The sequence below is a fragment of the Mesoplodon mirus genome (genome assembly GCF_964341445.2).
Source record: "Mesoplodon mirus genome assembly, chromosome: 2".
NCBI lineage: Eukaryota > Metazoa > Chordata > Mammalia > Artiodactyla > Ziphiidae > Mesoplodon > Mesoplodon mirus.
The window spans coordinates 117,222,800-117,245,534 of NC_138977.1; the positions used below are offsets into that span (position 1 = coordinate 117,222,800).

General features: G+C 37.5%; 1 protein-coding gene across 6 annotated transcripts in view; it reads left to right on the forward strand.

Annotated features, from left to right (window-relative positions):
* Positions 1 to 22,735, forward strand: part of ARID4B (AT-rich interaction domain 4B) — a 125,512-nt gene extending 102,777 nt beyond the window's left edge. For 4 of the 6 annotated variants that reach the window (XM_082635110.1, XM_082635112.1, XM_082635113.1 and 1 more), the window contains 7 exons: positions 2,780 to 2,864; positions 4,217 to 4,415; positions 9,323 to 10,537; positions 14,027 to 14,140; positions 16,350 to 16,565; positions 17,837 to 17,983; positions 20,958 to 22,735. In XM_082635110.1, the coding sequence (XP_082491236.1) occupies positions 2,780 to 2,864; positions 4,217 to 4,415; positions 9,323 to 10,537; positions 14,027 to 14,140; positions 16,350 to 16,565; positions 17,837 to 17,983; positions 20,958 to 21,085 (2,104 nt within the window). In that variant the 3' untranslated portion in view covers positions 21,086 to 22,735. Of the gene's footprint in view, positions 1 to 2,779; positions 2,865 to 4,216; positions 4,416 to 9,322; positions 10,538 to 14,026; positions 14,141 to 14,809; positions 14,966 to 16,349; positions 16,566 to 17,836; positions 17,984 to 20,957 lie in introns of those variants that run through there. The other 2 variants (XM_082635114.1, XM_082635115.1) reach the window with 2 other exon arrangements.

Sequence of the window (22,735 nt, forward strand, 5' to 3'; positions counted from 1 at the left end):
CCTGATAGATTTTTAAGGCATGTTCTAGTTCTGAAGGATATTAATTATAATAACAATAACAACATTGTGTATTACATTTTATGAAAGGCAGCATAAATCTAGCTGAAAAAAGAAAAAAATCTAAAAGAATAGTATTAGAACAAGGGAATGCCTGAACAAACAAAAAGCACTGAGAAAGGAGAATAGAAAGAGGCAAATAATAAAGGAGTCACAATATAAATATTAGCTAATACTTATAGAACCATACATTACCATGTAATTGCTCTAGTAGGAAACATATCTAAAGAATTTCCCAAGGAATCTCCTAAAACCATACAGAATAGTCAGTAGTTTTCAAGCAAAATTGTCATGTAGAATAGTAAGACCCTTGTGTTTAATTACTGCTGTTCAAGTATTTTAGAAGCGTGTATAGTTTGTTACTTCTAATTCCAGAATCTTTCTTTTTTGTTTCCTGCCTGGCTCAACACTCTTTCCACCCCCAAACTCACTAAAGTTCTTCTGATAACCAGTCCTCTTATATACCATCCTTAGTTTATATTTGGGTGGAGGAGAAAATGATTATCGTATAGTATCTGTACTGTAGTGGAGCTTAGGCAGTGAGCATCAGCCTGTACCATGTGGAGTAACCACTACTTTATTTATGTATATATTCCTTATACCTTGTTCCTAAGAGAATTTAAGCAAAATACATTACCTCTAACTCATAAAGAAATCTTTCTCTGTCACAGTGAACATTGTAACTATGGGGACAGTAAGTATTTTTGCTTGTTTGATGTGTTTGGTGCTCCATCAAAGCTACAATATCTTGGTGATATTCTTGCATTGAAAGCTACTGTTTCACCCAAATTTGCAATATAATAATTCATGTCAAAAATCCAAGTGGAGGGGCTTCCCTGGTGGCGCAGTGGTTGAGAGTCCGCCTGCCAATGCAGGGGACACAGGTTCGTGCCCCGGTCCGGGAAGATCCCACGTGCCACGGAGCAGCTGGGCCCGTGAGCCATGGCCGCTGAGCCTGCGCGTCCAGAGCCTGTGCTCCGCAACGGGAGAGGCCACGACAGTGAGAGGCCCGCGTACCGCAAAAAAAAAAAAAAAAAAAATCCAAGTGGAATTGAATCATACTCGTACTGGTAGTCAAAATGTCTGGTATTACAAAATTAATTGTACAACAAGTAGTCTTTGGTTAAGAAAGGTAAAAAACTCTTATATCTTCGTTTAGCTTATGCTGATGTTATGTGTAACCATCATGAACTGTTTTTAGTTTATCTCATAAGAAGATAGAAAGCTTGTTTTATTTTTTCTTAAATTACATAGCATTGATTTCCATAACTATATTCAAGTAAGAGCAACTTCTGGAAGTTCACATTCAACTTTGTAGAGGGCAGATATATTTTCTGTTCATTCTTCACCTTCACTCTAATTTTGGAAGGAACTAAATTGCTTTCTTGTCAAGCATCATGCAATTTTGAGTATTAATGGGAAAATTAAAATTACTATAAATGTACAGGTAGGTGCTAGTGTGCCAGTATAAATACCAGAGGAGTGTGTTTAGTAGAAGAATAATATTTGACTTAAACTGTTTCAAAGCACTTATCATATATTTGATCCTCAAAGAGCCATATGTGATATGCAGTCTTATTTTTTTATTTTATCTTTTTAATGTGGTCTTTATACAGAGCGAACTAAGTCTGAGGTTGAGAACGTCTTGACCAGGGCCACATAACTAGTCAGCAAGGATATGTAAAGACTTTTCTAGAACTCATTCCATTCTTTCCTCATCCTCTCCAGTTATCACTGTGGCCCTCAGCAGCTTCCAGCAGACACTGCCTTAACCATTGTGGGGCTGAGCCCTCAGCTTCGCCGCAGCTCATGGTTTGCACCAGCAGTATAGCTCTGCCTGGGACTTGTTACAGATACAACTAGGCCTATCTAGAGCAAGAATGTAATTTATTAGTAAGCTAATGACCCAGGTCATTTGCTTCCTGACTTAAGGTCTTTATTACTTCACTTAATACCTCTGGTAATGAGGACATTTTAATTTAAAAGCTCATTTTCAGTTGTTCATTTCCTTGAGTTAAAAATGTCAGTGAGTTTTCCCATTTTCCAGAATAAATGTAGATAACTTTCAAACATAAAAAGAGGTTAATTTGTTTTTAATGCTTCTTCTTTCTGGCTGAGTTTTTACAAAAGTAAACTGTCTTTTTTTTTTTTTTCCCTTTAAACAAATAGATTTATTGCAGTCAGTAGTGACTTGCACCCTGTAAAATCACGCAGACTGCCAGCACTGAGTGGAGGGGCCATCACGACTGTTGGCCCTCGGCTGCCTGCACACACAAGTGTCTTGGCACTGGAGGCTTGGCAGAGCTGTGCTTCCCCTTATAGCTTCCTGACACGGTTAGGAAAAATGGGCTACTTGCTGCTTACGAACACAACAAAGTATACAAAAAAGTATAGGAAATACTGGGATTTCTCTTAATAGCTATTGCACGGATTTGGTTTCTCATTGGGGCAACAGAGCAAGGAGTGCTAGTCCAGGAGTCCAGAGATCTTGCTGAGTCTTAGCTCAGCAATAGATGACATTGTGTCCTTGGATAGGTCACTTCATCTCTCTCTTTGAGCCATGGTAACTTTATTTCTTGAACCAGGAAGTTGAACTAGATGGCCTCCAAGGCCCATTCCAGTTCTGAAATGTTCTGATTCTATTTACAAGTTTCTCTGTAATATGGCATGGTTCCTTCTGTGGTATGTGTTTTATATTTATGTTAATTTCCTTCAATTTTAGATATGATGAATGGATTAAAGCAGATAAAATAGTACGACCTGCTGATAAAAATGTGCCAAAGATAAAACATCGCAAGAAAATAAAGGTGAGTGCTTATCTTGCTGTATTATAGCTCTTAATTAAGGAACTTTGCCTCCAAAATGAGTATTAAGTGTGTGTGCATTAGTGTTAGTAGAGTGGAAATACTCTCTTGAAATAGCAAATTTATCAAATGCTAGATTTGCGTACAATTAAGATTGTCAGCTTATGGAAAAGCATTTTGAAAACAGTACTAAATGATCTTTGAGGCTTTTTCAGTTCCAACATTGTATAAGTCCACTCAGCCAGATTTCACTTACCCATTTCAACTGTTTCCTACACCTCTGGTCTCCAACTAGGAGTCATTAAGTATTGTGGCTGGGAGCCCTGGGGTTACTGTAATAGCTGTAAACCATTGGAGGAAGAGAAGGAGGTGTCTGAAGGCAGAGGAAAGCCTATCTGAAGCTCTTCTTTTTTCTTCATCTTTCTCTGACTATATAGGTAGTGCCTTAGAATGTGTTCACAAGACCCTATTAGGCAAACTCTACATAGATACCGTGGGGAATCTATTAATGAGCTTGTATGGAAATTAAGGTTACTTTTATGTATGATAGAATTACGCTTATTCATTCTAAGACTGAATCTTTCTAATGTTTTATTAGAAAGTAGAACCATTAACTAGGTTTTAGAATATTTTTTAATCTTTTTAATGGCTCTTTAATACTTTGAATGGTATATATAGTTGAAGTGTTTAATAGTTCTCCTGAAATTCAATTTTCATATTAAAAGTGAGGAGCTGTTTACTCTCTGACTTAATGATACCCTAGTGGCCCTAAATACTGAAAGGTTTCCCCTAGAGTGATTATTCTTTTCTCACTGTGAAATTGGGTCCATATTTTTAAAGTTTTGGTATAACGACTCAGTAGCTACGACTCAGGACACTCTTGGTCTTTATTGGAAGTCATGCTGCATTTAGCATCGCTCTAAGCTACTAGAAGAGCTGTGTGTGTGTGGCACTAAAAAGCCAGTTTCCTTACACAGAGCAAGTTTTAGAAGTAGTATTTTTTTTTTAGTGAATATTTAAGCCTATTGTGATTTAATTTTTACAGACTTTGTAACACCAATTATTAGCAGTAGGGGAGTTTGCTAGTCTTAATTGCCTATCTGATTGCTAACTTATTTCCACTATTAAAATATAAATATTAGACAAAAACTTATTTCTCATCCTGTAGTATTTGTTAAATAACTTTGAAAGAACATTTCTGACTGTTTCGTGGGACTTTTTGTATTCTTGCTTTTTATGTTTTTTAATAATAGTCTGTAACGTTGAGTTAAAAATGAGTTTTAACATTGTTACTAATAAATGCCTCATGACGTATTATGGCTAACATGGGATACCTTTTTTTTCCCTTAACCTAGAATAAATTAGACAAAGAAAAAGACAAAGATGAAAAGTATTCTCCTAAGAACTGTAAACTTCGGCGTTTGTCAAAACCACCATTTCAGACAAATCCATCTCCTGAAATGGTATCCAAATTGGATCTTACTGATGCCAAAAACTCTGATACAGCTCATATTAAATCCATAGAAATCACTTCTATCCTTAATGGACTTCAAGGTAAACATAACAAGCATCCTGTTGCATGCAAGTATTTGTTTTAATTTTTGTTTGTTTCAATTTTTATAAATCAAATTCTATAAAGGTAATTCAGTGACATTATCAAATTCTCTGTTTTTAATTGAACCAGAATTTTATTGACTCTTGTTATTACTTGAAATAAAATCAGCCATTGATTGAGGCTTGGAAATATTTCTATTATTAGTAGAGCTGAGGGCACCATTAGATTTTAGTTAAAATTTAATATTCAACCTCTAGTACTATTACTGTGTTTTTTTCAGGTACCATCCTTTCTGTAGCCATGTAAAACATAGTTTGAATTATGTAATATCAGACTATAAAATTATACTGAACTTTTTGTAAAGAATACCAAACTTTGCTTATCTTGATTATATTTATTATGATCCCTTTTATGATGTCCTTATTGCTTAATGTTTAAGGCAGAATGAAGTTTAACAAATAATAAAAGTGATGAGTACTGGAGGGGAAGATTTTTGTAAATCTGACTGGCGGGGAAGAGAGAATCTGATCTGTCAAATGAAGTAAAAGAATGTATCTCCATAAAACTACTTTACATTTCTTAAAAAAAAAACCCACAAACTTTACATTTCTTATAACTTAAGAGAGTTTGAATTTTTATTGATTTTGAATGTAATGGAAATTGTGTTTCTCTCTTATTTCAGATGGATATTTATATTTATTATTTGTAAATATCTAAATATTCTAAAGTTCATTTTTCATAATTTTCTACCATATCAGAAATACAGAGCAGTATATGGAAATATATATATAATTTAAAGAATAATGATACGAATATTGTTTGTCTACCACAGTGGTGAACAAGTAGTATTTACTTAAAATAGTTATGTCTCCCTGAAAAGTAATTAATATTCTGACTTAATCATTCTTTTACTTTTCTTTAGAATTATATTAAACCTATATATATTCCTAAAGAGGATATTATTTAGTTTTCTTAAAACTGTGGCAAGCGTAAACCTAGCTATGTAAAAAAGGCAGTATTTCCACTTAGTTGAAGGCTCCCTGAGAATGTTATCTGAATAGACTCTCTAGGTCATAGTAAGCTTCTTTGTGAGTCTACAAAAGCCTCTGGAAGGGAATTCAGTGGGGCAAGGTAATGAGGCCATTCTGGGAAACATCGGGGCTCCCCACAGGAATATCTGATGTAGTCTCAGAGGGGGACCAAAAAGGAGTATGTTCAGGGGCAGTAGGAAGGTCCTGTGTATTTTCTGACTCTAGGCTTCCCAGACATACGCCTGGCTTTCAGGTGTAGGCCGGGTGAAATGACATCATTATCCGATTCAGGTGATGGCACACAAGACATTGAGGGGAGAGCTGGAATTTCATCACCAAATGGTGGAAACAAGCTAAAATACATACAAAGAATCTGGTTGATGGCAGGAGGCATCTTGGGGATGATAGCCCTCCATATGACTTCCTTTGGAAATACACTGCACGGTCTGGACTGGTTTCCTTTTATATCTGATGCACAATTCTCTTCCTGGGAACTTTTTAGAGCTCTCTCTTCAAAGCGGTCCCTAGAATTTCTTTGTTTTGGATATCTGATGTGTTTTTTTAACCTTCTTTGGTATCCTGATTGTGGTGGAGCACATTCTCTAGTAAATTTTAAGAACAAGTGAATAAGAGGGAAGATACATTTTTAGAGACTTTCCATATCTGAAAATATCTTTATTCATGGTTTAGCGGGGTTGGACGTTTTCCCGTAATTATTTTACTGACATCGTTCCACTGTTTTTTTGCTTACCGTGTTATTTCTGTGAAGTCCAGAGCTCTTCTAGTTTCTGATTCTTTGTATGTGACTTGTTTTATTGCTTGTTTTTGCCTTTCCCTTTTTCTGGAATCTTGAATCTTTGTTTCTAATGTCCTAAAATTTCACAGGATTATACCTTGTGTGGATGTATTTTCATCCACTGTGGTTTGTACTTACTAAGTTGTTTCATTCTAGAAACTTGTGTCTTTCTGTTCTGGATAGTTTTCATGAATTATTTTGTTGATTTCCTCCTCTGCATTTCACTGTTCTCTCTCTCTCTCTGTCTCTGTCTCTCTCAACCTGCCATTATATTGCTATTGAACCTTCTGCAGTATACTCTAATATTCTTATCTTTTGGCAGGGACATGTTACTTATTCTTTTGTCTTTTTTCTCTAATTTCTTAGAATTTGTCTCAACTTTATCTTTTAATCCTTTTACTATTTAATTTACTGCTGTAATGCTTATTGACAGCTGTAATGTTTTTAATTTTCAACAATTCTGTTTTCTGCATGCTTTATACAATTCTTTTCTTGTACAATATCTTATGTTTCTGATTTTATTCTTTTTTTTTTTTTTTTTTTTAGTGAAGTATAGTTGATTTACAATGTTGTGTTAGTTTCCGAGTACAACAGAGTGGTTCAGTTATACATATATATACATATTCTTTTTCATTTTCTTTTCCATTATGGTTTATTACAGGATTTTGAATATAGTTCCCTGTGCTATACAGGACCTTGTTGTCTATTTTATATATAGTAGTTTGTATCTGCTTATCCCAAACTCCTAACTTATCCATCCCCACCCCCTTTACCCTTTGGTAATCATAAGCTTATTTTCTATGTCTGTGAAATCTGTTTCTGTTTCATAAATAAATTTATTTGTGTAATATTTTAGATTCCACATATAAGTGATATCATATGGTATCAATATCTGTCTTTCTCTTTCTGACTTACTTTGCTTAGTATGATAATCTCTAGGTCTCTCCATGTTACTGCAAATGGCATTTTTTCATTCTTTTTTTATGGCTGAGTAGCATTCCATTGTATATATGTACCGCATCTTTATCCAGTCATCTGTCAGTGGACATTTAGGTTGCTTCCATGTCTTGGCTGTTATAAATTGTGCTGCTGTGAACATTGGGGTGCATGTGTCTTTTCAAATTATAGTTTTCTCTGGATATATATTATCAGGAGTGGGACTGCTGGATCATATGGCAACTCTGTTTTTAGTCCTTTTAAGGAACCTCCATACTGTTTTCCATAGTGGCTGGACCAAGTTACATTCCCACTAACAGTGTAGGGGAGGGTTCCCTTTTCTCCACACCCTCTCCAGCATTTGTTGTTTGTAGACTTTTTAAATGATGGCCATTCTGACTGCTGTGAGGTGGTACCACGTTGTAGTTTTGATTTGCATTTCTCTAATAATTAGTGAGGTTGAGCATTTTTTCGTGTGCCTGTTGGCCATCTGTATGTCTTTTTTGGAGAAATGTCTGTTTAGGTTTTCTGCCCATTTTTCAGTAGGGTTTTTTATTATTATTATTATTGAGTTGTATGAGCTATTTGTATATTTTGGAAATTAAGCCCTTGTCAGTTGCATCATTTGCAGATATTTTCTCCCAGTCCATAGGTTGTTTTTTCGTTTTGTTTGTGGTTTCCTTTGCTGTGCAAAAGCTTGTAAGTTTGCTTAGGTCCATTTGTTTATTTTTGCTTTTATTTCTATTGCCTTGGGAGATGAACCTAAGAAAACACTGGTACAATTTATGTCAGAGGATGTTTTGCCTATGTTCTCTTCTAGGGGTTTTATGGTGTCATGTCTTATACTTAAGTCTTTAAGCCATTTTGAGTTTATTTTTGTGTATGGAGTGAGGGTGTGTTCTAATTTCATTGATTCACATGCGGCTGTCCAACTTCCCAACACCACTTGTATAGAAAGTGTGGCAGAAGGGAGTAGAGGTATTAATAAGAGAGAAAATCCTCACTGCTTATACGTATCAACGAATGGCATATTATTAAGAGATAACAATAGTAACTATCAGAGGAAATAGTTACAACATTTTGGAGGCTGAGGAGGGAAGAAAAGAGCTTTTGGTGTTTTATTATGAGTCTAAATTTGTTTTAACCATGTATATGTATTGCTTGAATAATTTTAAAAATTCAGTTATTTAGGAACACGTTGAAAAGGTTAAATGTTTTTAACCATCTTAACTGTATCAATTATTTTTTACTTTTAACAAATTTAGCTAAAGAATATACATGGACTTCTCAGTAGAGTGTAGTGTAGTTAAGATTCTAAATTCTGGAGTCAGACGACTTAGATTTAGATTTGATCTTGACTTATTTTAGCTCTTTGGGGTGGTTTACTTAGCCTCTCTAACTCCTAGTCTCCTAAACTATAAAATGGGGCTAATAACACGCTCATAGGGTTATGGTGAGATTGAATGAGATGATCTGTGCAGAGCATTTCAAGGTACCTGACATGTAACAGTTTCTCAATAAATGGTATGTTAAAATCATAATAAAAGCTATTATTTTTTAGTAGTTAATTGAATTTATTTACTAAAATGAACAATTAAGAAATAAATTCTATAGATACATTTATATAAAGTCTAAGTTACTTAATTGTGTTGTTCTTTAAAGCATCTACCGTGGAAATACATTGTTCACAAAATCTTTGAATGATCATTGCTACATTAAAAATGAAGGCTACGCTTTTATAAGAATATAGACTTTGGCGTTAGAACAACCTTGGACTACATCCTAACTCCCCTATTTTGTGCTCATAAATTTGTAGAAAATTCTTTCTTTTTTATAATCAGCTTTACTGAGGTATAATTTACAAACAATGAAAGCCACAACTTTTATGTTTACAATTTGATGAGTTTTGGCAGAAGTATACAGTAGTGTCACTACCACTATAGTCATGATATGGAACATTTCCATCATTGGGTGAATGTCTTCACTTTCTGAAGCTCAGTTTCCTCACTTGTAAAACGAGGATAAAACCTAGCAACCTGGGGTAGTTATAAACATAGGAGCTAATCCATGTTTATATTAGCTGGCACAGAGAAGACATTGCTAGTGTTCTGATCATTCTCATTGTTTTCTCTTTCTTTTCTAGCTTCTGAAAGTTCTGCTGAAGACAGTGAGCAAGAGGATGAGACAGGTGTTCAAGACCTAGATAACAATGGCAAAGAAGAATCTAAGGTTGACCACTTGACCCACACCAGAAATGATCTTATTGCAAAAGAGGAACAGAACAGTTCATCTTTGCTAGAAGAAAACAAAGTCCATGCAGATTTGGTAATAGCCAAATCCGTGTCAAAATCTCCAGAAAGATTAAGAAAAGATTTAGAAGGATTATCTGAAGATACTGATTATGAGGAAGAAGATGAAGTCACAAAAAAGAGAAAGGATGTCAAGAAGGACACCGCAGATAAATCTTCAAAGCCACCGGTAAAACGTGGTAAGAGAAGGTATTGCAATACCGAGGAGTGTTTAAAAACCGGATCACCTGGCAAAAAGGAAGAGAAGGCCAAGAACAAAGAGCCCCTCTGCATAGAAAACAGTAGCAACAGCTCTTCAGATGAAGATGAAGAAGAAAAATCAAAAGCAAAGACGACACCAACTAAGAAATACAACGGTTTGGAAGAGAAAAGAAAGTCTCTGCGGACAACTGGTTTCTATTCAGGATTTTCAGAAGTTGCCGAAAAAAGGATAAAACTTTCAAATAACTCTGATGAAAGACTTCAGAACAGCAGAGCTAAAGATCGAAAAGATGTCTGGTCAAGTATTCAGGGACAGTGGCCTAAAAAAACGCTGAAGGAGCTTTTCTCCGACTCTGACACCGAGGCTGCGGCCTCCCCGCCCCATCCTGCCCCAGAGGAGGGCCCGGTAGAGGGGTCCCTGCAGACCGTGGCCGAGGAGGAGAGCTGCTCCCCCAGCGCGGAGCTGACCGCCCCGCCGCCCCCCAGTGCCGACGACAAACACGCCGAGGAAAAGCCAGCGGAGGTCAGTGACAAAAAATCGGAATTTCCCAGTAGTGGCAGTAACTCAGTGCTCAATACCCCTCCCACGACACCCGAGTCGCCTTCCTCAGTCACCGTGACGGAAGCCAGTCGGCAGCCGTCTTCTGTAACAGTATCGGAGCCGCTGGCCCCAAACCAAGAAGAAGTCCGCAGTATCAAGAGTGAGACTGATAGCACAATCGAAGTGGACAGTGTGGCCGGGGAGCTCCAGGACCTCCAGTCGGAAGGGAACAGCTCGCCCGCGGGCTTTGACGCCAGCGTGAGCTCCAGCAGCAGTAATCAGCCTGAAGCGGAGCATCCTGAGAAAGGTGAGGCGCGCAGGGCTGCGTTCGTTGCCTTATGGGTTTATAGTATCTCTCGTTACAAGTGTGAGGTGTTTACATGGAGTACTTGTGTGAACGTGGCAGAAACGGAAATTTGGAAGGTAATTTGTTGTAAGGAAGAGTGGAGTGTGTTTAAAAGCTTGAGAAGAACTGAATGTCCTCTGCTTCAACCGCCCGTGCCATTTCACAGCGGACCAGACACGTACTAGAAACTGCACCCAGGCCCAAATCCAGACCTACTTGAAAACTCATGATGCACTGAGTGACTGTATGGCGTGAGCAGCTTAAATATATTTGTGTAACATTGTTTTTGCACTTGCCGTGTGCAGTTTCTCACAAACATTTTGATTTACTGACAGACCCCTCCACCCTTAACCAAATACTGTATGTGGGAGGTTGGAGCAACCAGCTCTGCAGGCACTGCTTTCCTCAGACAACCGTGTCAGACTGGTTTTCAAGCCTTTGTAAAGGAATTTGATGCTTTCTTAGATGCAGAGGTTCTAAATTGAAGGACCAGTGTCTCTGTTAATAACCTATAGTAATACTCTTGATTTTTCCGTGAAGTTGAAATTAGTACTTCCCGAAAGTATTAGTGCCTTTTTGATGGTGCTGTAGCTGTACTTCTGTCATCATTTTACTTATAAACCACTTCACTCAGGTGTCTTTAAATTAATATGCTCTAGGCTGACACTTGGCTTTGAAACACACTTTTCCAGTATAAAGATACAGCACTAGGGTATGTATTTTATATAACATACCAGATTTTATTATGCTAACTTCAGGTTTTTAGCTAAACTTAAAAAAGAGATAATGATCCAGACCAAATTAGTTAATGCCACGTTTTCTCACACAAACCCTTTTTTTTCCTTTTTCTAGTTTCCTTGAGATATAATTGACATAACATTATCACACAAATCTTGACTTAAAACATTTTAAAAAATTAAGTAAAAAATATAGTTGCGGGCTTCCCTGGTGGCGCAGTGGTTGAGAGTCCGCCTGCCGATGCAGGGGACACGGATTCGTGCCCCGGTCCGGGAAGATCCCACATGCCGCGGAGCGGCTGGGCCCGTGAGCCATGGCCGCTGAGCCTGCGCGTCCGGAGCCTGTGCTCCGCAACGGGAGAGGCCACAACAGTGAGAGGCCCTCGTACTGCCAAAAAAAAATATATATATATATATATATATATATATATATATAGTTGCAACAAATTTTTTTTTGTACATTCACACACACAGCTACTGTGATTATGTTTGTGTGCCATACTATCTCATGGAACTGAATTATCCAGGCATAAATAGAGTAATCCTCAAAATGAAAGAAGTGTTTATCACAGATGATTAGAGAGGCTTTCAGCTATTTCAAAAATATGATAAACTTTTTTTTTTCTTATAAATTTATCCATTTATTTTGGCTGCGTTGGGTCTTCTTTGTTGCTCCGCGTAGGCTTTCTCTAGTTGCGGCGAGCAGGGTCTACTCTTCCTTGCGGTGCGTGGGCTTCTCATTGCAGTGGCTTCTCTTGTTACGGAGCAGTCTCCAGGTGTACAGGCTTCAGTAATTGTGACATGCAGGCTTCTCTCTAGTTGTGGCATGCGGGCTCCAGAGTGCGTAGGCTCATTAGTTGCAACTCACGGGCTCTCTAGTTGTGTCATGTGGGCTCCAGAGCGCATGGGCTCTTTAGCTGTGGTGCACCAGCTTAGTTGCCCGGCGGCATGTAGGATCTCAGTTCCCTTACCAGGGATTGAACCCACGTCCCCTGCATTGGAAGGCGGATTCTTAACCACTGGACCACCAGGGAAGTCCCAGAATTCACTTGATTTTAAAAGTAAAAATGCAAGGGACTTCCCTGGCGGTTCAGTGGTTAAGCCTCCGTGCTTCCATTGCAGGGGGCATGAGTTCGATCCCTGGTCAGGGAATTAAGATCCTGCATGCCTCCCGGCACGGCCATTAAAAAAAAAAAAAAAAAGTAAAAACGTAAGTTTTACAATTTAGATTTCGGATTGCCTTCCAGTTTAGCCTACAGTAAGCTTTTTATTTCTTGTAGCTGAAAGTTTCAGAAATAAACTCTTGGAGAGAAATCTGGCAATTGTTTTTAAGATTCTGTACTTTAATATAGATAATATCTAAATCACTTTCTTTATGTTTCACTTTGTTATATTAAAAGAGCATCAGGAAAAGTTATTAGATGTAACCCATTAAAAAAAAAAGAAAACTGAGAAGTTGCAAACAAAACATTTAATAGCCTGTTCCATTTTTTACCAACGAAGCCATGTCTTTTATATTCATGGTTGATTTTACCATTGTAACAGGACTAAGAAACTTTTTTTTTAAAACAAACATGGCATAATTCTATCATGGTATTAATTCTATTGTGTCATTATAGTATCTGACTTTGGAGTGGAATAGAGATAAGACTTTATTAATCTCAGGAAAAAGATTACTGTATAGTCTGAGAAACAGTGCATATAATTAGGAAGATATAGAAACACAGCAGATGCTGAGGATCAGATTAGTGGCTGAGAAACTACAGTTTGGAGTAGTGATTGATCATTGAAGGCTGGGCATCGGGGAAGGTAGGACTTGGGCTTGTCCTTGAAGAAAGGGAGACATTTATAATATTTTGGAATAACTTCCTGCCAAGAAGATGAAACATTTCTTAGAACTACTATGCTAGATTTGTAAATGGTATACGTGTTAACCATTGCCCTGGGAGCTAATTTATTGTTGTTGTAAATTTATAATAAATAGTCTTTATAATAAATTTGTTATTATAATTGTGTGTACTACTAAAATTTATTCCATTAATATTATGTCATTAAAATTTTCATTAATATCATTATAATACATATAATTACTATTTTAACCTGTAATTAAATCTTAATATTTTGTTTTTATTGAATTTTAACAAATTTCAGCTTTTATTTTCAGCATATACCTTTTTTTTTTTTTTTTTTTTCTTTTTGCGGTATGCGGGCCTCTCACTGTTGTGGCCTCTCCCGTTGCGGAGCACAGGCTCCGGACGCGCAGGCCCAGCGGCCATGGCTCACGGGCCCAGCCGCTCCGCGGCATATGGGATCCTCCCAGACCGGGGCACGAACCCGCATCCCCTGCATCGGCAGGCGGACTCTCAACCACTGCGCCACCAGGGAGGCCCAGCATATACCTTTTTTTGAATTACTAGACTCATAAACTCTCAGTACTATATTGAGAACTATATTCAGTTTATATCTGATTTTTCTAAGAAGGATGTACATACTTTATCTGCTTTTTAAAAAACTCTAATTATGTGTAGTAATTCAGCTTATTAATGATGATTTATTTTAAAAATTGTAGTAATTTCTATGACAAATTATAAATCTCATAAAGAACAGGTATAGTCTCAGAATTGGTCTATTCTTCTAGAATGTGGAATTAATTTATACCTGGGGCAAGCTTGATTTTATTTTGTGTTACTTAATAATTTCTTTCCCATCAAAGCCTGTACAGGTCAGAAAAGAGTGAAGGAAGCTCAGGCAGGAGGAAGTTCATCAAAAAAGCAGAAACGAAGCCATAAAGCAACAGTGGTAAACAACAAAAAGAAAGGCAAAGGCAGTAAGTGTGAAATCTCTAAATTTTTTAAATATAAAGATAATGGTGGATATGTCTTTTCCCCATTAAGAAAAGGGTATTCAGGATACGGGACAGTTAATATTTTGATTTCGTCTCTAACCAAACCCCCCCCCCCAACCAAAATCACACAGAAGTCTTTTGATCCTAGGTAAATTCTAGGATTGAGCAGTTTATTATTCAGCAGTGGTACTGATTGCTGATGAATGATCAGGTAATCTTTTAAAAAATAGTAGCCAATATAATATAAACATCAACATCTTCGTTAGTTTTATGTTCAACAGTTCTTTTGCCATTATATATATTACATATTATGAAATGTTTGAATTATATATTATTTTTATTACAAGGAAATTGATTGCTTTGTAATTCTTCCAGGCAAAATCAGCCTGGAAGAGAACAATCAAGATAGCTTTAGAGCTGTAAATCCAGTAATTCCCGTGCACTACCTTTATCTTCGGTATCCTAAACTATGTATCTAAGAGCAGCTGTAAGAATACTCTGGTTAAATGTTGTAACTAATGACTTTAGCAATGATTCTGTTTATCAACCTACAGGAGTATATATACTGTATTTCTCCTGAGAGCTGCACATTTTCTCTCTCTTTTGTAGACAAAGTAAGAAGCAGAAAATATGTAAAGAATTTCTTTTCAGGTGTCCCACACTGACCTCCTGCTGCTCTTCCAGGAGACTCCTGCCACCTCCACTGCCTGACCTTTGCTATCGGCCGGCTTGGCTGCACTTCAGTGCAGAAAAGGGTTATGCGGCCAGTTCCCCGAGGTTCTGCTGAGCCCATATGACTTCCAGGCGGTGAATATGGCATCCTTTGGGGCCCCGGGCGGCTGTGTTCAGCAAGGCCATGAAAGCCAAGCTGAGGCAGACCACTGCATCAGAGTGGGCCCAAGCCTTGGGTGGCTTAGCTAGGAGTTGCCAGGGGTTCCAGAGCAGCAGTGGGGGGACTGGGAAGGGATTCTTTAAACTTATGTATAAAAGAGTGGTGGAGATTCTTTATTCCCAAAACACCACAGTGGGAGGAGTTGCTGTGTGTCTTTCCTATCTGGAACACTTTTCAGGCTTTTAGAGCTTAACTATACTTTTTTTTTGGTTGTTAAATGAAGAATCAGGAAATGAAAATCGATAAATTTGATGCCAAATTGATCACTTATTTGGAGTAACTGACAGGGTATTCAGAGTGTTTTTTATTACACTCTGATGTTTTTATCTTCAAGACTTTTAAATGATGTTCTCTAAGAGGGCTCATCTTCAGCAAGTCAATTAACATATTCATATAATTGAGAGATAATAGCAGTTGACCGCATATTCTCCCATTTTAATTATTGGGCTTACGTCTTTATAAATCAGAATGAGGAAACAGTTCTCTGAGAATAATTTAGTAAAGTGAATTAACTCTCATAGAATCTACAATAATGCTTTGTATCCAGAAAGAGGTAATTTATGAAAATACCGGTTCCATAACCTGTTCACATGTCAAAGTGTTAAGCATTTCCATTCTAGTCCTGAGGTTTTAATCAGCAACGGCAGATGTAACATAATTATTACATAGAGTTCTGAATTTTTTTATAACTTACTGAATATATTTACCAGGGTAAAACTGATGGTTTATTTTAGTCAACAAGCTATGATGTAGGAGTTTCTTAAGGAATCATTGTATGTATCAAAGTTTAGAGTTTATTCCCAAAGAATTCTTTATTAAATATGATGATTGTGCATCACTGTGGCCAAAGGAGTAGGAAAGTGTGACATGTACACAATCTGTACACAGTTTAACATGTGAAAGTTAAGAGGTTTCCATTATGAGTCATTTTAAAAGATGCTGTATTCTACTTTATATATATTAACGTAATAGAGTTAAAAGCCATTTAAATAATTACTGTATATTTGATAGTCTACCAGGTATAATGAAAGATTAGTTTGAGTGTTTTTTAAAAATATGTTATTGACAATTCAGGTAAGAAGAGTTTTTGGTTTTGTTTTCCTTAACTGAGATACTGCTGTGTTTATACTTAATGATTTTCCAGGTTTTTAGGCAGGGTCTGTAAAGCAAGTTGTTTACTGTAGTAATAAATTCAAATGGTTAACTTTAAATTGTCCACTGAAATCTGTGACAAGTTCTTTGTTACTTTTCTATTTACTAACACTTTTCTTCTTCTTTTTCTTTTTTTTTTTTTTCCAGCAAATAGTAGTGATAGTGAAGAGCTTTCTGCTGGTGAGAGTGTAACTAAGGCTCAGCCTGTCAAGTCTGTTTCCAGTGGAATGAAGGCTCATGGTACCAAGTCTCCTGCAAGGACGCAGTCTCCAGGGAAGTGTGGAAAGAATGGTGACAGGGATCCTGACCTCAAGGAACCTAGCAATCGGTTACCCAAAGTTTACAAATGGAGTTTTCAGATGTGTAAGTGACATACATTAAATCAGCAGTTAAGCAGCAGAAACTGCATCCTAGTAATTCTTGATGCCAGTAATTCTGGAAAAGTGGCTGTAACCAGACTGAGAGACATAATAACCATTCGCTGCAGTGTAGCTTATTTAGATCTTGATTTGAACAGAAAATTGCTGAAAGATAACTTGTAAGGCATTTGAGGCACACGTCAGCGTTGGTGTGTTCTGCTGTGTCAGCAGTTTGCTGTAAAAGCCTGGTGTTGATTGAAGTGGGGAGTGGATGGAGGCATAAGTGAGGCAGAGTCTGCCACGAATCTCTGGTCACTGCAGCTGCGTGATGGCCGTGTGCCACTCCCTTATCCTGCTCCTCACCCTTTTGTATACATGAGAAATAACCATGAAAGATGTTTTCTGAAAAAGAGACTACCACAGTTTCTCACACAGGGAAAGAGTCTTAGGGGACTAAAAGTGCTTTAGAGTGTGTGAAAGCTTTCCTCCAACCTAAAAGTATTAGAAGAATCTAAAAAAGAACAAAAAGAGGGGACTCCTCTGGCGGTCCAGCGGGTGAGACCCCGCGCTTCCCCTGCAGGGGGCGTGGGTTCCATCCCTGGCCGGGGAAGTTCCATGCACCATGCGCTGCGACCAAAAAAAGTTGATGGGACATGCATTAAGAGATAAACTTTAAAAAAAGAACAAAAAGCAGACGAAAGACAAAAATTTATCCACAGTCCTAACATTCAAAAAAAATATGCAGGGCTTCCCTGGTGGCGCAGTGGTTGGGAGTCCGCCTGCCGATGCAGCGGACACGGGTTCGTGCCCCGGTCCAGGAAGATCCCACGTGCTGCGGAGCGGCTGGGCCCGTGAGCCATGGCCGCTGAGCCTGCGCGTCCGGAGCCTGTGCTCCGCAGTGGGAGAGGCCACAACAGTGAGAGGCCCACGTACCGTAAAAAAAAAAAAAAAAAAAAAGCAAATTAATATTGTACTGTGGTGATACTGTACACGAATGCGGGATTTTTCTTTTTGGTAAATGTGGAATTTTTAACCTCTATGTTTAGGTCCTGAGATCTTTAATTCTACACACTCATTCATTCAAAAAATACCGTGCATGTGTTAGTGCCAAGCATTGCTCTAGGCTAGGGAAAAAAATCTTCGGCAAACAAATGTTTACAAGCCAATTTTTAGTTTATCTGTCTTCCTCATTCTACAGCCACACTATATGTTCTCTGTCTTATATATTAAAATTGTGTTCACAAATGCATATTAATGAAAGTTTTAAATTCACAGCGGACCTGGAGAATATGACAAGTGCTGAGCGTATCACAATTCTTCAAGAAAAACTGCAAGAAATCAGAAAACATTATCTGTCATTAAAATCTGAAGTAGCTTCCATTGATCGGAGGAGAAAGCGTTTAAAGAAGAAAGAGAGAGAAAGTAAGTGTTTTTACCTTACTTTACTTAAACATAAAGCAGTTTGCGACTGTGCAGTTGGGCTCATGTGAGTTGTGTTTGTGTATCTTCAGGCAGGCTCTTGTATCCCTCTGGCTTATTTTCCTCATCTATAAAGTGGGAAATTTTATCTAAAGAAACAGTTATCTCAAACCATAATATTCACTTTCATGGAGCTTACAGTCTGCTTTTCTGCCAAAACTAATAATATTTCAGACTGTGAGGAGACTAGAGCAGTGTTAAGGCAGTGATTGGGTGGGTTGCGTTAGATTACCAATGGCTGGGACATTTTTCTTTGAGACCCGAATGACCAGAGGAAGTGAGAGAGGTTAAAATATCCGAGGGAAGGGTGTTGTCTTAGTTTTCCGGGGCTGCCGAAACAAAGCTCAGGTCTACCTCAGAGATGTTACGGATTCTTTTCCAGACTACCACAGTAAAGCAAATATCACAATAAAATGAGTCACATGAATTTTTTGGCTTCCCGGTGCATATGAAAGTTATGTTTACACTATATTGTAGGCTGTTAAGTGTGCAATAGCATCATGTCGAAGAAAAGAAACGATGTACGTACCTCAGTTAAAAATACTTTATTGTGAAAAATGCTAACCATGATCTGAGCCGTCATTGTGATCTTTTTGCTGGTGGAGGGTCCTGCCTCAATGTTGATGCTGCTTACTGATCCGGGTGGTGGTTGCTGAAGCCTGGGGTGGCTGTGGCAGTTTCTTAAAATAAGACAACAGGGCTTCCCTGGTGGCACAGTGGTTGAGAGTCCGCCTGCCGATGCAGGGGACACGGGTTCGTGCCCCGGTCAGGGAAGATCCCACATGCCGCGGAGCGGCACGGCCCGTGAGCCATGGCCGCTGAGCCTGCGCGTCCGGAGCCTGTGCCCCACAACGGGAGGGGCCACAACAGTGAGAGGCCCGCGTACCGCAAAAAAAAATAATAATAATAAAATAAAATAAAATAAAATAAGACAACAAGGAAGTTTGCTGCATCAAGTGACTCTTCCTTCCATAAATGGTTTCTCTGCAATGCTGTTTGAAAGCATTTTACCCACAGTGGAACTTCTTTCTGGAATTGAGTCAGTGCTCCCACACCCTGCTGCTGCTCCACTAACTAAGTTTATGTAATATTCTAAATCCTTTGTTGTCATTTCAACAGTCAAATAAGTTCACTGTCTTATATATGGGCATGGTTCATGGCATCCCAAAGCAATTACGATAGTAACATCAAAGATCTGTGCTCACAGATCACCATAACAAATACAATAACATCATAATAATGAAAAAGTTTGAAATACTGTGAGAATTACCAGAATGTGACACAGAGACACAAAGTGAGCAAATACTGTTGGAAAAAATGCTGCAATAGACTTCTGGATTCAGGGTTGCCGCAAACATTCAATTTGTGAAAAACACAGTATCTCTGAAGGGCAATAAAGCAAAGCATACTACAACGAAGTAGCCTGTATCACAGGCACAGTTATCTTGGGAAACTCTTCGACTGTGTGTTTGGAGAACTAGCTACTTTTAGTTCTAAGAATAGGTCCCAGAGAAGAATATGTGGTCACAAAGAAGTTTGTTATGGTAATATTTATAATAGCAGATAGAAATCATTAACTTGTATTCTCCAATAATATATGGCATTAGTGAAAAATAAGTAGACGTTTAAATTTTTATTTATAATGCTCAAAGTATTCATTTGATGTCAGTAACAGCAAAAGACTAGGAATTAAATTAGTTACAATTCATAAATACAGTGGAACACTATTCAGCTTTGAAAAGAAAAAGAGGTAAATCTATATAATCTATATATGTACTGATAAGGAATCATCTCCTCAGATTGTTAAATGTAAAAACCAAGAGTCAGACTCTATACTGTGCTTCCACTTGGGTTTTTAAAAGAGAAGTTACTAGTGTTTTCATTTTAAATGTGCATATCATATCTCTAGATTCTACGGAAAAAATTCCTCTAGAACTGGGGTTACAGACATTTTCTGTAGAGACAGATAGTAAATATTTGGGGCTTTGTGGGCCTTGTAGTCTCTTTAGAACTACTTGACCTTATGGAATCTGCCATAGGCAAGATGTAAAGAAACGGACATAGCTGTGTTCCAATAAAATTTTCTTAACAAAAACAGGCAGGCCAGATTTAGCCCTGGGGCAATAATTTGCCAGTCCCTGTTGTGGAGTTTTAAAGATTGTGAAGCAGCTGGTAACAGTGGGGAGGGGAATTTGGAGGGTTAGGAGGGTCCTGGATGAGAGGGAGATTAGCTTTTCCACTTTAATATCCCAGCACTGAATGATTTCGTTTACTTTGTGCATGTATTCCTTAAAAAATAAGTTTTCAAACACTGATTTATAACAATGAGAGAATTTCTTTGAGGAAAATAACTAATGTGTCATTTGCTTTGTAAACCAAGCGTAGGAAAATGCAGTAGTTATGATGTGATGTGTGGTAGTAGTTATTTTTTCCCAACTTTAAGAAGCAATTAGCTTTCCCTTCTCATCACCATTTAATTTCATAAGGAACTCCAGAAGCAGAAACATACAAGAATTGGGAGGGGGGAAAAGATGTGGGGATGGATTACAAATTTTTCCTGTTGAATTCAAAGATCTTTTTGACATTTGTTTCATTATTACGGAAGTCTATCTTTTGTTTTATTTCCATGTCTCTGTAGACTGAGAACACTGTTCATTTTCCTCTTTGATCCACGCAAGAGTGTTCCCTGGTCTGTCCTTTGTCGTTGCTTCTCCTGTGGTTTGGCAGTGCCTCCTTACTTGAGATGCACTAGGTTTTCCTTTCTTTACATAATGGTCTTGTAAGAATTGACTGCTCTCGTAGTAAGCTAAATGATTTTGGAGAACACAGCAGAATTTTAGTTTAGAGGACGAGTGCTTTACTTCCTTCTACTGTTGTATATGCGTGTTATTAAGCTGTTGGTTTCCCTTCGCCTTAGGTGCTGCTACATCCTCGTCATCGTCTTCACCTTCATCCAGCTCCATAACGGCTGCTGTTATGTTAACATTAGCTGAACCGTCAATGTCCAGCACGTCACAGAATGGAATGTCAGTTGAGTGCAGGTGACAGCAGGACTTGCTAAAGCACTTTGCACTTAATGGCTGTTGAGAGCCACGTCTTTTTTTATACTGCACAGTGGCACAAAAAAAAAAAAATCAGACAAGCACTATTTTATATTTAAAAATTGTTTCTTGACAAGCTGACTTGGCACTTAAGTGCACTTTTTTTATGAAGAAAAAGTACAATGAACTGCTTTTCCTCAAGCAATAATTGTTTCCAACTTGTCTGGGAATTGTGTGTCTGGTAACTTGAAGGCCTTCCACTGTGGCAAATGGAGGCTTTTCACTGCCTGTAGAGACAATACAGTAAGCATAGTCATTGGGCGGCCACAACATGTTAAGATAACTTACTGTATATGTATTCCCTTGTATTTTGTTAAAGCTGGAACATTTGATATTTTTCCATTTATTTATGAAAAATATGAACCTATTTTCATTTGTACAAGCTAATTGTTTTTTAAAGCAAGTCACCTTAGGGTGGCTTTAATTGTATAACTCAAGCACATGTAATAAATTCAGAACCTGCAGTTAACAGGATATTAGACATCAATCCTGATAACCAAATATTAAAGATTCTCTTTAAAAAAAGACTGAACATGTTTACAGGTTTGAATTAGGCTAAAAGGTCTTGCAGTGGCTTTTCACGCCCCTTCAAATTGGAATGGAACTACTGTACTTTGCCATTTTTCTATAAATCAGTATTTTTTTTTAATTTTGATATAATACATTGTGTGAAAAAAGAAAATGGCTAATAAACTGTATTAAATCTTAAACAATGTGTAAAGATTGTACTTAGCCAGTTCAAAGTGTATATTTATTCATAATGAATTATAACAGTTATATTTTTGTGTTTTCTTGTAAATGTTTCTTTTTCCTTAAATACAGATAATTCATTTGTATTGCTTATTTTATTATGAGCTACAACAAGAGGACTTCAGGAACAAGTAAACTTTATCGGTATGGTTCAAGGCTGTTGCTATGAACTGTCTCAAAAGGATGGCTGTTATTTTAAGTATAAATAGCTAATCGGGCTGGTAGGCCTATAAAAATTAAATGCCTTGTATAAAATCCAAAATGAGCGCAAAATTGTTTTCACCTGTATTGACTTTATGTTGTATGGTTCCAATCTCTGTTCTGTTTGGCACTTGTATTTAATTCTACACCTTTGTAAGACATTTGTATATTGCGGATGTGTTCATTCAAGCTATTTAATATCTGGCACTGTTAATACACAGTACTGTACAGACTGTTTTACTGTTTTAATTGTAGTTCTGTGTACTTTTTTTGGACGGGGCTGGCATGTTTTATTTGTTTTCTGGCAATACGACGTGAGAATTTCGAAGCGTTTTGTTGTAGATGCTAACGTGTCAGAATCCTTTACATTCAACTTTTCTAAGAAAAGCATTTTCAGTCTTGCAGTGTGTGCTTACAGTAACTAATTTTGTTGAAAATGGTTTCAAGTTATTCAGATTTGTACAGGACTGTAAAGATTTGTTGACAGCAAAACATTGAAGAAAAGCTTATAGAATAAAAGCTATAAAGTATATATTAGGATCTGCAAACAATGAAGAATTATGTAATATATTGTACAAATGTAAGCAAAGGCTCTGAAATAAAATGCCATAGTTTGTGAATCCTTGATTTTGTTTCTAAAAGA